Source organism: Sapajus apella, unplaced genomic scaffold (assembly GCF_009761245.1).
Source record: "Sapajus apella isolate SASKATOON/1434 unplaced genomic scaffold, GSC_monkey_1.0 scaffold97, whole genome shotgun sequence".
Classification (NCBI taxonomy): Eukaryota; Metazoa; Chordata; class Mammalia; order Primates; family Cebidae; genus Sapajus; species Sapajus apella.
Window position 1 is genome coordinate 2180711 of NW_022437037.1, and position 14589 is coordinate 2195299.

The 14589-nt window shown below is 49.8% G+C and overlaps 1 protein-coding gene across 7 annotated transcripts in view; it reads left to right on the forward strand.

Annotated features, from left to right (window-relative positions):
* LRSAM1 (leucine rich repeat and sterile alpha motif containing 1) overlaps positions 1-14589 on the forward strand; it is a 50850-nt gene that overhangs the window by 7215 nt on the left and 29046 nt on the right. For all 7 annotated transcript variants that reach the window (XM_032257299.1, XM_032257302.1, XM_032257301.1 and 4 more), the window contains 4 exons: positions 559-627; positions 3729-3813; positions 4789-4910; positions 10835-10925. In XM_032257299.1, the coding sequence (XP_032113190.1) occupies positions 559-627; positions 3729-3813; positions 4789-4910; positions 10835-10925 (367 nt within the window). The remainder of the gene's footprint in view (positions 1-558; positions 628-3728; positions 3814-4788; positions 4911-10834; positions 10926-14589) is intronic.

Here is a 14589-nt window from a genome sequence, read left to right on the forward strand (position 1 = left end):
TGCAGTGGCGCGATCTCGGCTCACCGCAACCTCCGCCTCCTGGGTTCAGGCAATTCTCCTGCCTCAGCCTCCCGAGTAGCTGGGATTACAGGCACGCGCCACTATGCCCAGCTAATTTTTTGTATTTTTAGTAGAGAAGGGGTTTCACCATGTTGACCAGGATGGTCTCGATCTCTTGACCTCGTGATCCACCCGCCTCGGCCTCCCAAAGTGCTGGGATTACAGGCTTGAGCCACCGCGCCCGGCCTTGAAAGTCTTTTTTCTATGCAAATATATATTTATACTATGGGGTGTTTCTTTTTAACATATAAATATCTAGACATACTGTTTCATAGCATAGTTTTTCAATTAACAGTAAAAATAAATATTTGATACATAAAATAAGAAAATGGTATGATGGTTTGAGAAGGAGAACGAGACGGGAATGATCACCGCTGAGTTGGGGTACTCTGTTTCAGCACTGGGTGTGGGGTGGCCCCAGCCCCTCCTCGCCACTCTGGAGCTGGGAGTCTGAGGGACTTTCTCTCTTGGCGACTCATGGCGGCCTTCCTTCTACAGGTTCTAGACCTCCATGATAATCAGCTGACAGCCCTTCCGGATGATCTGGGGCAGCTGACTGCCCTCCAGGTAAGGCTGCAGAAAGAAAAACCCACCTTGAATGGCCCTAGTAAGACCAGGCAGTCACTTGAGCCTGGTGTGTTCTGGCCGGGCCCTAGCCAGTGGAAGCTGCATTAGCGCCAGCTCCACCTTCCCCTTGGCTCTTCGTTTTTGTTTTTTTGTTTTTGTTTTGTTTTTTGTTGTTGTTTTTTGAGGCAGTGTCTCACTGCATTGCCCAGGCTGGAGTGCAGTGGCGCCATCTCAGCTCGTTGCAACCTCTGCCTCCCGAGTTCCAGCGGTTCTCCTGTCTCGGCCTCCCTAGTAGCTGGAGTTACCGGTATGCACCACCACTCACAGCTAGTTTTTATATTTTTAGTAGAGATGGTGTTTCGCCATGTTGTCCAGACTGGTCTCAAACTCCTGACCTTAATTGATCCGCCTGCCTTGGCCTCCCAAAGTGCTGGGATTTCAGGTGTGGGCAACCACACCTGGCCATCCCCTTGGCTCTTAAGACACCCAGCAGATGCCCCGGCCCTTGTGGTCTGCGCTGTGTGTGCCTCTCAACCATATTTCTGGCATGTCCTTTTTGGAATTTCATCATGAGCTTCCACAGCTTTACAGGAAAAAAGCACCCAGTGAGTCTGCCTTTTAAAAATGGTGAATTCCGTCCCCTGACTGACATCTTTCTTCTAACCCTTCAGCAATAGCTCAGCGCAGGTCCAACCTGACATTATCTGTGGATTCCTCACAGCTGCCACCTCATACCAAGGTATTTGTTGTGGCTCAAAGTGATGGCAATTGGCTGGGGATGGTGGCTCACACCTGTAATCCCGGCACTTTGGGAAGCCAAGGTGGGTAGATTATTTGATTTCAGGAGTTCAAGATAAGCCTGGCCAACATGGTGAAACCTTGTCTCTACTAAAAATTAAAAAATTAGCTGGGTGTGGTGGCGCATGCCTGTAATCCCTGCTACTCGAGAGGCTGAAGCAGCAGGATCTCTTGAACCCAGGAGGTGGAGGTTGCAGCAAGACAAGGTCATGCCACTGCATTGCAGCCTGGATGACAAAGCGAGACTCTGTCTCAACAACAACAAAAATTACTGAGGAGGAAATGACCCCCGCCACACTGAGATTGAAATCCACTCTCTTAGCAAGGATCCGGAAGACCCCATATGGTGGGCTCTGCCTTTCTGTCACCCCTCCTGTCCTGCTCTCGCTCCTTGGCTTTCTATAGTCAGCTCCTAAAACCTGCTGTACTTCCATGCCCCACCCCAGCAGGGCCTGTCCCTGAGGGCTCTGCCTTCTGCCTGAGCAACTTTTCCTGGAGCTGTTTGTGAGGCACATCCTTTATCTCTGAGCTCAGTGGATGCCCCTTATTTGCTGTCTCCACCTGGCTTACTTCCTGAGAGCAAGACTGCAATCTGTCCTTCCTAATTACATGTCTGCTGGCTCGCTGCCCGTCTCCCCAGCTAACCTCTGCAGTGCTTTACAGAGCACTGCCTGGTGTGGAGAAGACCAAGGAGTGATTTGAATGAACACCTTCCCCACCCCATGTAGGTCACATCTTCACTTGCATTTTATGGAAAACAGGTCTAGAGAGATGGCTGTCGCTTGCCTAAGGTCACGTAGAAACCATGTGGCAGAGCAGTAGTAATTGCCACTGCTTTTTTTTTTTTAAGATAGAGTCTCGCTCTGCTGCCCAGGCTAGAGTGCAGTGGCGGGACCTTGGCTCACTGCAACCTCCGCCTCCCAGGTTCAAGCAATTCTCTGCCTCAGCCTCCTGAGCAGCTGGGACTATAGGCATGTGCCACCACACCCAGCTAATTTTTGTATTTTTAGTAGAGACAGGGTTTCACCACCTTGGCCAGGCTGGTCTTGAACTCCTGACCTCATGATCCACCCGCCTCGGGCTCCCAAAGTGCTGGGATTAGAGGCATGAACCACTGTGCCCAGCCACCACCACTTGTTTTTGAGACCAAGTCTCACTATGTTGCCCAGACTGGAGTGCAGTGGTATGATCTCAGCTCATTACAACCTCTGCCTCCTCGGTTCAAGCAATTCTCCCGCCTTAGCTGCCCAGTAACTATGATTACAGGTGTGCACCACTAAATTTTGTATTTTTAGTAGAGATGGGGTTTCGCCATGTTGGCCTGGCTGGTCTTGAATTCCTGACATCAAGTGATCTACCCACCTTGGCCTCCCAAAGTGCTGGGATTATAGGTGTGAGCCACCACGCCCAACCAATTGCTGCCACTTTGAGCCACAATAAATACCTTGGTATAGGACTTTTTGTATGTGTATTTTTTTTTTCTCACTCTGTCGCCCAGGCTGGAGTGCAGTGGTGCCATCTCAGCTCACTGCAACCTTTGCCTCCTGGGTTCAAGCCATTCTCCTGCCTCAGCCTCCCAAGTAGCTGGGATTACAGGTGTGTACCACCAAGCCGGCTACTTTTTTGTATTTTAGTTAGAGACGGGATTTCACCATGTTGGCCAGGATGATCTCGATCAACTGACCTCGTGATCTGCCTACCTCGGCCTCTTAAAGTGCTGCGATTACACCGTGCCTGGCCCCCATTGCATCTGTTTTTAATGGTTACTTAGTGTGTCATCTTGTTGACCTGCTAACCTCGAGGTGCCACCTTCTGGAGGGAGCACAGCTTTGGAATCCAGTAAGCCCTGGTTCAGTTCTAGCACCACTGCTGGCCTGAGGCCTTGGGCGGATCACACAGCCTGGGGCAGCTGAGCTTCCTTTTCCTTAATGCTGGGGGAGCTAGAGCTTCCTGTGCTGCCTCCCCAGATCCCGGAATCTGTACTCTCCTTCTCCCTCCCTTCCTCATGGTGGGGCAGTTACTGAGCATTTTGTGGTCGGTATAAGTGGTAGAACCTCTGCCAGAAGCGGGTTCAAGGCCTGGCTGTGCTCTCCTGAGCACATGACTTAACCACCCCGAGCTTCAGTTTGTTTCCTATCTCCAGTGGAAATCTAAAAATGTCTATCTTCCTCAAGGGCCGGCAGGAGGAGATGAGGGCTTGTGTGTATAGTACCTGCGTGCCCTGGCCTGGCAGGGCGAGGGGTGCAGGGGTCGTCACTGTGGTCTGTGTGTGGGTTCTCGTGTCACCTCTTCCTCTGTTTTAGGTCTTAAATGTGGAAAGGAATCAACTGACGCAGCTCCCGCATTCCATTGGGAACCTGACCCAGCTCCAGACTCTCAACGTTAAAGGTAGGAGCCAGGAAGCCGCGTCCGTGTGACCCTCTATCAGCTTTGGGCCGTCCAAAGGCTGCCTCACCTGGGAGCCACTGAGCAGGAGGGCAGCCAGCCTCCAGGGATTGCTGTAAATGGACTGATCCCTGCTGGGTCAGCCATCTACGTGGTAACCAGAGACAGCCTGTCTGGAGGGTTCCTGTGACTCCTCAGGCCTGAGCCAGGACCTTACAGGGAAGTGGGTAGCTGGGCCCTGAGCCTCAGTCACTCGGATTTATAATGGTGAGTGTAGTGGACTGATGGGTGAGAGCTCCCAAGGAGCCGCAGTAAGGTTCTGAGCGGCCCTTCCACCTCCAGCGACGCGCCGAGCCTCCCGAGAAGTCCACAGGGCAGGCTGAGGGCGGTGGTGCCATCCCCAGTTTACACATAAGGAAAATAAGGCCTGGGAAAGTGAGTGTGACTTGCTCAAGACCACCCAGTGAGATGGTGACAGAGCCAAGACCACTGCACAGGCGCCTTACCACAGGAGCGTTTGCCTCGCCAGACCCAGCTCTTTCCCGTCTCCTCACTGTCCTTAAGTAATTCCTGCACAGAGTGCCTCAGTTTATCAACTGGAACATATGAGTAATGATAACAGTGGCGCCCCATTGCTCAGTCATTACAGTAGGAGGGGCCTCGTGCAGAGGACCTCACACATCATCTCCCTGAACCTCCAATCTCCCCATGTTCTTATGAGGCTGGGTCGTAGTGTCATCCCCATTTTCCAGATGAGAAAACTGGCCCAGGGAGACCAAGTCAGTTACCTAAAGTCTCTTGGCTGGTGATTGGTGGAGTGAGACTTGAACTAGAACGCCACCTTCTTGATCCTATGAAACCTCAGGGTCTGGGACCCAGTGTGTGCCCCAGAGGTCACAGTGGCTTCCAGCAGGCATCAGGCAGGAAGCTGGTGATGGGGATTTGGGGTGTTGAGCTGTGCTATTGGGGTCTCTGCAGACAATAAGCTGAAGGAGCTTCCAGACACCCTGGGGGAGCTTCGAAGCCTGCGTACCCTCAACATCAGTGGAAACGAGATCCAGAGGTTGCCGCAGACACTGGCTCACGTTCGAACCCTGGAGGTAAGTAGGAAGCTGCTTTTGCCTGGGGTGCTCTCTGGCCTGCCCACCTCCCCTCTCTCACATTCCTGAGTGTCTGCCCTGATCTCAGAGTGCCAGGGTCACACAGATCCTAAGGCATGGTCCTTGGAAGCTCGTAGAGAGGCCGATGTGTGAACATTCGTAATTATGTGACTTTTGCTGCTATAATAGGGACAGAAAAACATACTTTAAGAGTGAAGAGCCGGGCGCGGTGGCTCAAGCCTGTAATCCCAGCACTTTGGGAGGCCGAGGCGGGTGGATCACGAGGTCAAGAGATCAAGACCATCCTGGTCAACATGGTGAAACCCGTCTCTACTAAAAACTACAAAAAATTAGCTGGGCATGGTGGCGCTTGCCTGTAGTCCCAGCTACTCAGGAGGCTGAGGCAGGAGACTTGCCTGAACCCAGGAGGCGGAGGTTGCGGTGAGCCGAGATTGCGCCATTGCACTCCAGCCTGGGTAACAAAAGCGAAACTCCGTCTCAAAAAAAAAAAAAAAAAAAATAGTGAAGAAGAATGAATGCTGAATCTAGATGAGGTTGACACTTTAAGAAAGTTGGCAGTGGGGAACAACACACTGAGGCCTGTCGGGGCGGGGCTGAGGGGAGGGAGAGCATCAGGAAGAATGACTAATGGATGCTGGGCTTATCACCTAGGTGATGGGATGATCTGTGCAGCAAAGCACCATGGTACACATTTACCTTTGTAACAAACCTGCACATCCTGCACATGTACCCCTCAGCTTAAAATACAAGTTGAAGGAGAAAAAAAAGTAAAAAATAAAAAGTTGTGGTATTAAAGCCAGGCCTTGAAGGAGGAATAAGATTTCTGGGCCAGGCGCAGTGGCTCATGCTTGTAATCCCAGCACTTAGGAGGCCAAGCCAGGTGGATCACTTGAGGTTAAGAGTTCAAGACCAGCCTGGTCAACATGGCCCTGTCTCTACTAAAAATACAAAAAATTATCCAAGTGTGGTGGTGTACACCTGTAATCCCAGGTATTTGGGGGAGGCTGAGATAGGAGAATCAATTGAACCCAGGAGGCAGAGGTTGCAGTGAGCCAAGATCATGCCATTGCCCTCCAGCTTGAGCAACAGAACAAAACTTTGTCTCAAAAAAAAAAAGATTCCGGTTGGGCGTAGTGGCTCATGTCTATAATCCCAGCACTTTGGGAGGCCGAGGCAGGAGGATCACCGGAGGTCAGGAGTTCAAGACAAGCCTAGCCAACATGGTGAAACCCCATCTCTACAAAAATACAAAAATTAGCCAGGCCTGATGATGGGTGCCTGTAGCCCCAGCTACTTGGGAGGTGGAGGCAGAAGAATTGCTTGAACCTGGGAGGCGGAGGTTGCAGTGAGCCGAGATCAAACCATTGCACTCCAGCCTGGGCAACAGAGTGAGACTCTGTCTCAAAAAAAATAAAGGTTCTGAGTAGACCTGGGTAACAGAGGCAGCCTAGGTGCAGCAGGCAGCTGGTGGGGAAGCACAGGCTGGAAGCTGCTGAGCCTGCATGATATGGGGCCCAGAAAGCTGGGAGGGAGAGGAGGAGGGAGGGACAGAGCCGCTGGGATGGAGGCTCAGAGCCCAGGTCAGGGCATTTCTACAGGCCAGAAGTCCAAGATCAAGATGTTGACAGGGCTGGTTACTTTTGAGGCCTCTCTCCTTGGCTCATAGGCACTGTCTTCCCTGCGTCTTCACCTTGTCTTCCCTGCGTACATGTCCATGTCCAAATTTCCTCCTCTTAGGACACCAGTCATATTGGATTAGGGCCCAGCCTAATGACCTCCTTTTAACTTAATTACCTCCTTAAAGACCCTGTCTCCACATACAGTCACATTCTGAGGGACGGGGATTGTGGGGATGGATGGGGGTTGCGTGGAGTGGGTGGGGGTACGGGGGTGTTTAGGATTTCCACATACCTATATGAACTGGGGAGGGGGACACAGGTCAGCCCATGACAGGCACTGACAGGGGCAGCTGCTCAGGGAAGGTGGCTCTCACGCTCATGCTGATGAGGTGGCTCACATTTATCTGTTGCTTTCTAAGGCTGGGCATGACCTGGAATCGCTCCCTGAATCCTCACAGAAGTCTTGTGAGGCAAATACTGTTGTGCCACTTTGTAGATGAAGAAACTGAGGCATAGGCAGTTTAAGAAATTTGCCCAAGGGCCACGCAGTCAGTGACAGCAGAGATGGTTGTAACCAGACCGTCTGAAGCTGACGCCTGTGCTCCCCGCCTCTGGGCCACTCGGCATCTGGAACAGGGACTTCTCCATTTATGATGACATGCAGTCTGGCCAGCATTCCAGAGTGGCCTGGAGTAGACCCCTTTCTCAGCCAGCCCAGCCTGCCAAGCAGAGGCATCTGTGTCAGAGTGGGCAGGTGAGCACAGACAGCAGAGGAAGGGCTAACCTCAGCAGCCGGGGCCCTCCTACCTGAGGAAGGGCTGGCTGGGGAGACAGGCCAACACGGCTTGTCCTCTCTGCTGCCCACTGGAACTCTGCAGTGATGGAAATGTTCAGTGACCATGCTGTCCAGAGCAGCCACTAGCCATGTGTACCTACGGAGCACCTGGAACGTGGCTTGTGTGTTTAGCCAGGAACTGAAAATTTGATTTCATTGAATTTTAATTTATTTATATTTAAATAGCCGTGGGTCCTTAGTGGCTACCATTTTAGACAACACAGCTCAGAGCACATGTTCCCTATCCTGAAAGCATCCTCAGACATCTAGTGCAAGCTCTGGACACTTAAATCTTTTTTTTTTCTTTTTTTTTTTTTTGAGACGGAGTTTCACTGTTGTTACCCAGGCTGGAGTGCAATGGCGCGATCTCGGCTCACCGCAACCTCCGCCTCCTGGGTTCAGGCAATTCTCCTGCCTCAACCTCCTCAGTAGCTGGGATTACAGGCACGCGCCACCGTGCCCAGCTAATGTTTTTTTTTTTTTTGTATTTTTAGTAGAGACGGGGTTTCACCATGTTGACCAGGATGGTCTTGATCTCTTGACCTCGTGATCCACCCGCCTTGGCCTCCCAAAGTGCTGGGATTACAGGCTTGAGCCACCGCGCCCGGCAAATCTTTTTTTTTTTTCTTTGAGACGGGGTCTTATGCTGTCACCCAGGTTGGAGTGCAGTGAGGCAATCAGCTCACTGCAGCCTCAAACTCCCGGGCTTAAGAGATCCTCCTCCTCAGCCTCCCAAGAAACTGGGACCACAGGTATGCCCCACCACACTTGGCTAATTTTTTTATTTTTTGTAGAGATGTGGTCCACTGTGTTGCCCAGGCTGGTCTCAATATCGGGCTCAAGCAATCGTCCCACCTTGGCCTCCCAAGTAGGTGGAATTACAGGCATGAGCCACCACTCCCAACCTGGACATTTCGTTTTATTTTGATTCCTTTAAAAAAAAACAAATCTTTTGAGTTTCTTGGTGGCACCTCAGACAAACCCTTTTTTTTTTTTTTTTTTTTTGAGAAGGACTCTTGCTCTGTCTGCAGGCTGGAGTACAGTGGCACAATCTCTGCTCACTGCAACCTCCCACTCCCTGGTTCAAGCGATTCTCCTGCCTCAGCCTCCTGAGTAGCTGGGATTACAGGCACGCGTCACCACGCCCAGCTAACTTTTTTGTATTTTTGGTCGAAATGGGGTTTCACCATGTTGGCTAAGATGGTCTCAATCTCCTGACCTCTTGATCTGCCCGCCTCGGCCTCCCAAAGTGCTGGGATTATAGGCATGAGCCACCACGCCCGGCTCAAACAAATCTCCTTTTAGGATGAGAGAACCATTCTGAGCTCAGGCTGTCCTGTGGGCAGGGTCTTCTTAAGATGTCACACATGTCACCCACCCAACAGCATGCCAGGATGGTAACATTGCCTGTTTGGCTATGAGGGGACCGCAGCCCCACGACACTAAGGGGCCCGCATGCAATGGCCGGATCTGAAGCCAGGGTGGTGTCTTTGGCACAGCAATGTCCAGTCGCTGCTCCTGCTACCCACGATGAGAATGCTGTATGATCTGTGCAGCCAACACGGCCACCCCTGCCACTTGTAGCTGCTGGGCCCTTGAAATGTGGTGACTGCAACCAGCCATGGACCCAAACTTTAAATCTGATTTATTTTCAGTTAATTAAAATGTAACCATAAATGGCCACACATGGCTTGTAGCCAGCATCCGTGCTCTGGCGTAGCCCAGAGTCCATGCCCTTAAGTCACCACGTTTTACTGATGGTGACTAAGCACCCATGTGGGGTTCATTTGCTCCAGATTGGGTGTCCAGCATGGGGTTTTCTGCTGTCGGGACCTCAGCATCTGCGCAGTGAGTTCCTCTTCCCTGGGGTGGTCTCCCTCTCTGCTGTGCAGGGCGTGTTCACTCAGCACCCACTGTGCGAGGGCTGTGCTGGCCAGGGCTGGGGGGCTGGAGCCGCCTTTCCCACCCAGCCACTTGTGCTACAGCAAAATCAGAGCTTCCCAGGCCTTCTCCTTTTCTAGGACTCCCCTGACACCCAGGCATAGAGGATATCCGTTCCTGCCCACATTCGGTGAGATCAGAGGTTGGCAGGGGGAGACTGGGTGCAACGTAACTCAACCACAGAGGGGGAGTTCTGTGGGTGTGAGCTCAGGCCCCTGCTTCCTGGGCTTGATAAACACGGAGGCATCTGCATGTGTGTGCCGGCAAACTTTTGTCATTACATAATTAAAAAGTCATACTGTATATTGTTAAAAAAAATGCAAATATTAAACATTTCAGTCGGGCACGGTGGCTCAAGCTTGTAATCCTAGCACTTTTGAGGACGAGGTGGGTGGATTACGAGGTGGGAGGACGAGGTGAGGTCAGGAGTTCAAGACCAGCCTGGGCAACTTGATAAAACCCCATCTCTACTAAAAATACAAAAAATAGCTGGGCGTGGTGGCATGTGCCTATAGTCCCAGCTACTTGGGAGGCTGAGGCAGAATATTTGCTTGAATCTGGAAGGCAGAGGTTGCAGTGAGCCAAGATCACACCACTGCGCTCCAGCCTGGCCCACAGAGCAAGACTCCATCTCAAAAAAAATAAATAACATTTAATGTAGAGAGTAACTCAGAATCTCCTTTTAGAGGAAACTTCAGTTTGATACATATTCCTCCAAATTTTTTTCTATAAAATATTAATGCAAAAGTATATGAATATATCATCTAACAAAGGAAAAAGGAAGAATCATATTCTTTTTTTTTAAATAGAAAAAAGAAGTAAAAAAAAAAAAAGAAAGAAAAAAGAATTTAAAAAAAGTGGGGCATCTCACTATGTTGCTCAGGCTGGCCTTGAACTCCTGGGCTGAAGTGATCCTCCCACCTTTCCCTCCCAAAAATGCTGAGATTACAGGCATGAGCCACCACACTCAGCCAGTGGAATCATGTTCTGTATGCTCTCCTATAATTTCCTTTTGTACACTCACTTATGTATTTATCCAAAGTAAACTGAGAGGCCTGGTGTATGACTCGCGCCTGTAATTCCAGCACTTTGGGAGGCAGGTGAATTGCTTGAGCCCAGGACTTTGAGACCAGCCTGGGCAACATAGCAGGACCTTATCTCTACAAAAAATTAAAAAATTAGCCAGGCATGGTAGCATGTGCCTAAAGTCCCAGCTACTTGAGAGGCCGAGGTGGGAGGATCATTTAAACCTGGGGAGGTCAAGGCTGCAGTGGTCGAGCCAGCCTGGGTGATGGGAGTGAGACCCTGTCTCAGAAAAATTTTTTAAAAAGTGAACCGAGTGTTCGCTGCCTGCCTGCAGCCATCCCAGGTACTGGGAACGCTGCTGCCGTGCCTGCTGGGTAGAGAGGACAGGCAACACACAAACTGATAAGGAAATCAGGTAGTCTCTGGTTGTGCTGGTAGTGAAGTGAACTGTACGGTAAAGCGATTTCCCCTTGTGTCTGCAGATGCTGAGCCTTGACGCCTCCACCATGGTCTACCCGCCGCCGGAGGTGTGTGGTGACGGCACCACGGCCATCCTGCAGTTCCTCTGCAAAGGTAAATCCAGGCCATTGCCTCCTCCCCACACTGAGGAACCATGACCCTATGGCCATCCCAACCCAGGCTAGGGGACGGCAGAGACAGAAATGGCCATAGTGCCTAGCTGCTTGGAGTTTGAGGTCTGGCAAGAAAAACAGGCAAAACAAATGATTACACGGGGAAATAGTTACAGACTGGTTATGAGAGTACAGTGGTGCGGCAGATGTAGGTTGGAGCCACAGGGAAGGCCTGTCTGAGAGTGTGGCTCTGCTGACATGGAGGCGTGGTTAGGACTTAGAAAAGGCAGAAGGCAGTTCCACCAGGAGGTGCATATGGAAGGGCCTTGATGGGAAGTTTGACAGAGAGAGGCCCAGTGTAGCTGGAGTGAGGAAGCAGGGAGAAGAGAGACGGGGGAGGCCAGGGACAGTGCCCAGGCCCAGTGTCCAGTGGGAGAGCATGTGATCAGTCATTAGGCTGCAGGGAGGAGAAGGGGTTGGAGGAGGAAAGAGTGCAGGACAGGATAGGGGACCAGTTAGGGGCCATCGGGGTCAGCCAGGAGAGAGATGCACAGCAGAAGGAGCTAAAACCTGGAGCCAGCACTGGCTGGAGGTGAGGAGGAGAGCAGGATTCCCTGTCAGGCTGGAAGTTCTTAGCGGTTCAGGACACCTATGGGACTTTCAGAACGCAGGCAAGACACACATGCCTATGGTGACCTGACTTATCATGGCCATTGCAAAGCCGTGGGGAAGGATGGTCTTTTCAATAGCTCATTCTGGATCAGTTGGATGTCCCTGTGGGAAAAATGAATTTTAACCTCTTCTTTAAACAGGAAACAGGCAGTAGTCATCATAAAAGATTGGTACATTAGATTTAATTAAGGCCAGACATGGTAACTTGTACCTGTAATTCCAGCACTTTGGGAGGCAGAGGCAGGAGGATCTCTTGAGCCCAGGCGTTTGAGACCAGCCTAGGAAACATGGTAAAACCCTGTCTCTACAAAAAATATAAAAATTAGCCAGGTGTGGTGGCATGTACCCGTGTTCCCAGATATTTGAGAGGCTGAGGTGGAAGGATCGTTTCATCCTGAGCTGTGATCATGCCACTGCACTCCAGCCTGGAGCAAGACTCCAACAAAGCGATACCCTATCTCAAAAAATAAATAAATAAATAAATAAAAGGTTTAATTAAAATCAAAATTTCTTAGCTGTGCATGGTGGCTCACCCCTGTAATCCCAGCGCTTTGGGAGGCTGAGGTGGGCGGATCACCAGGTCAAGAGATTGAGAACATTCTGGCTGACGTGGGTAAACCTCATCTCTACTAAAAATACAAAAATTAGCAGGGCATGGTGGTGTGCGCCTGTAGCCCCAGCTACTCAGGAGGCTGAGGCAGGAGAATCACTTGAACCCAGGAGGTGCAGGTTGCAGTGAGCTGACATCGCGCCACTGCACTCCAGCCTGGCAAGAGAATGAGACTCCATCTCAAAAAAAAAAAAAAAAAAAAAATCAAAATTTCTCTTCCTCAAAAGATACCATTTAGGGAAAGAAAAGAAAAGCCATAAAGTTCGAGATGATATTTATAATACGTATATATCCAACAGAGGACTGGTGTCTGGACTATAAACAGAAATCCTACAGATCCATGAGGAAAGGACATTAGTAAAAGACTTAACTAAGAATTTTACAGAAGAGAATATCCACACGGTGGCTCACGCCTGTAATCCCAGCACTTTGGGAGGCTGAGGTGGGCAGAACACCTGAGGTCAGAAGTTTCAGACCAGCCTGGTCAACATGGTAAAACCCTGTCTCTACTAAAAATACAAAAATTAGCTGGGCATGGTGGCGGGCACCTGTAATCCCAGCTACTCAGGAGGCTGAGGCAGGAGAATCACTTGAACCTGGGAGGCAGAGGTTGCAGTGAGCTGAGATTGTGCTACTGCACTCCAGTCTGGGTGACAGAGCAAAACTCCCTCTCAATAAAAAGAGACAATATCCAGATAACCAACAATATCTGAAAAAGTGCTTGACATCATCTTAGTCAATGGGAAAATGCAAATTCAAACTCCAAAGAAATACTTCGGCATACCCACTAAAATGGCCGAAAGTTTTCAATGGAAAAAAAAACAAACTTCCTGCTGACAAGTCAACCAGAAATAAAAAACAAAAAATAAAATGGCCAAAACTGAACCGTTGATACCAAGAATTAGCAAAGTTGTGGGAGCAACAGGAACTTCCATATGCTGTGGGTGGGAGTATAAATTGAAAATTACCTTAAAAATTACTCTCAATATCTACTCAAGCTGAACATTCAAATATCCTATGGCCCATGAGTTCCATTCCTAACTACATGCCTGTATTAGTCTGTTCTCATACTGCTATTAAGAAATTACCAATTTTTTTTTTTTGAGACAGAGTCTTGCTCTTTCACCCAGGCTCAAGTGAGCTGAGGCTCACTGCAACCTCCACCTCCTGGGTTCAAGTGATTCTCCTGCCTCAGCCTCCTGAGTAACTGGGATTACAGGCGTCTGCCACTATGCCCGGCTAATTTTTGTATTTTTAGTAGAGACGGGTTTCACTACGTTAGTCAGGCTGGTCTCGAATTCAGGTGATCCACCTGCCTCGGCCTCCCAAAGTGCTGGGATTACAGGTGTGAGCCACTTGTCCTGTAAAATTCCCAATTTCTATGAAGAAATTCTTTATAAAGAAAAGAGATTTAATTGGCTCACAGTTTTACATGGCTGGGAGGCCTCAGGAAACTTACAATCATGGTGGAAGGCACCTCTTCATAGGGCAGCAGGAGAGAGAATGAGAGCCAAATGAAGGGGGAAGCCCCTTACAAAACCAACAGATCTTGTGAGAACTCACTCACCACCATGAGAACAGCATGGGGGAACCACCCCCGTGATCTGATTACCTCCCATGAGGTCCCGCCCCCAAGACGTGGAGATTACAATTCCAGATGAGATTTAGGTGGGGACACAGAGCCAGACCGTATCAATGCCCAACAGAAATGCATATGAATAAATGCCAAAAGCCACGTGCAAAAGTGTTCATAGCAGTACTATTTATATCAGTCCAAAGTGGAAACAGCTCTAATGTCCATCAGGAGTAGAATGGATAACTAAACTGTTTTATATTCATATGTGGATACCACACAGCATCTGGAAAGAATGAACCATTGCTCCTTGCAGCAACCTGGATGCATCTCACAAACAGTGTGGAGTGCGAGGAGCCGGACACAAAGGAATATGTGCCCCTATCAGTCACCACAGAGCTCTGAACCAGCACTGGTTCCTGGTCATGAGCGTGTGTTCACCTTTAAACATTCATCAAGCTGTGCCTGAAGATTCTGTGCTCTTGGCTGGCCCAAAGGCAGTGCGTTACCTCAGTTGATTACTCACAGTCAGTTACATATTGAAGTCCTTGTTCTACTGTCTCCCCATGGCTCACTGCTGCACTTGACTAATATTTAAAAAAGAGATTTTTGCCCTTTTCTGTATGTATGTTATATTTTAGTTTAAGAGAAAGTGGTGGGGGGCGGCTACAATCATAGCCACCAGGCCACACATCTGCAAATTAGAGCCTTCAATCGACAGGTGATTCCAGGGTACACCCTGGCCAACAGCTAAGCTAGACCAAAGCCTTTCTTTCTTTTCTTTTTTTTTTTTTTTTTTTTTTTTTTTTG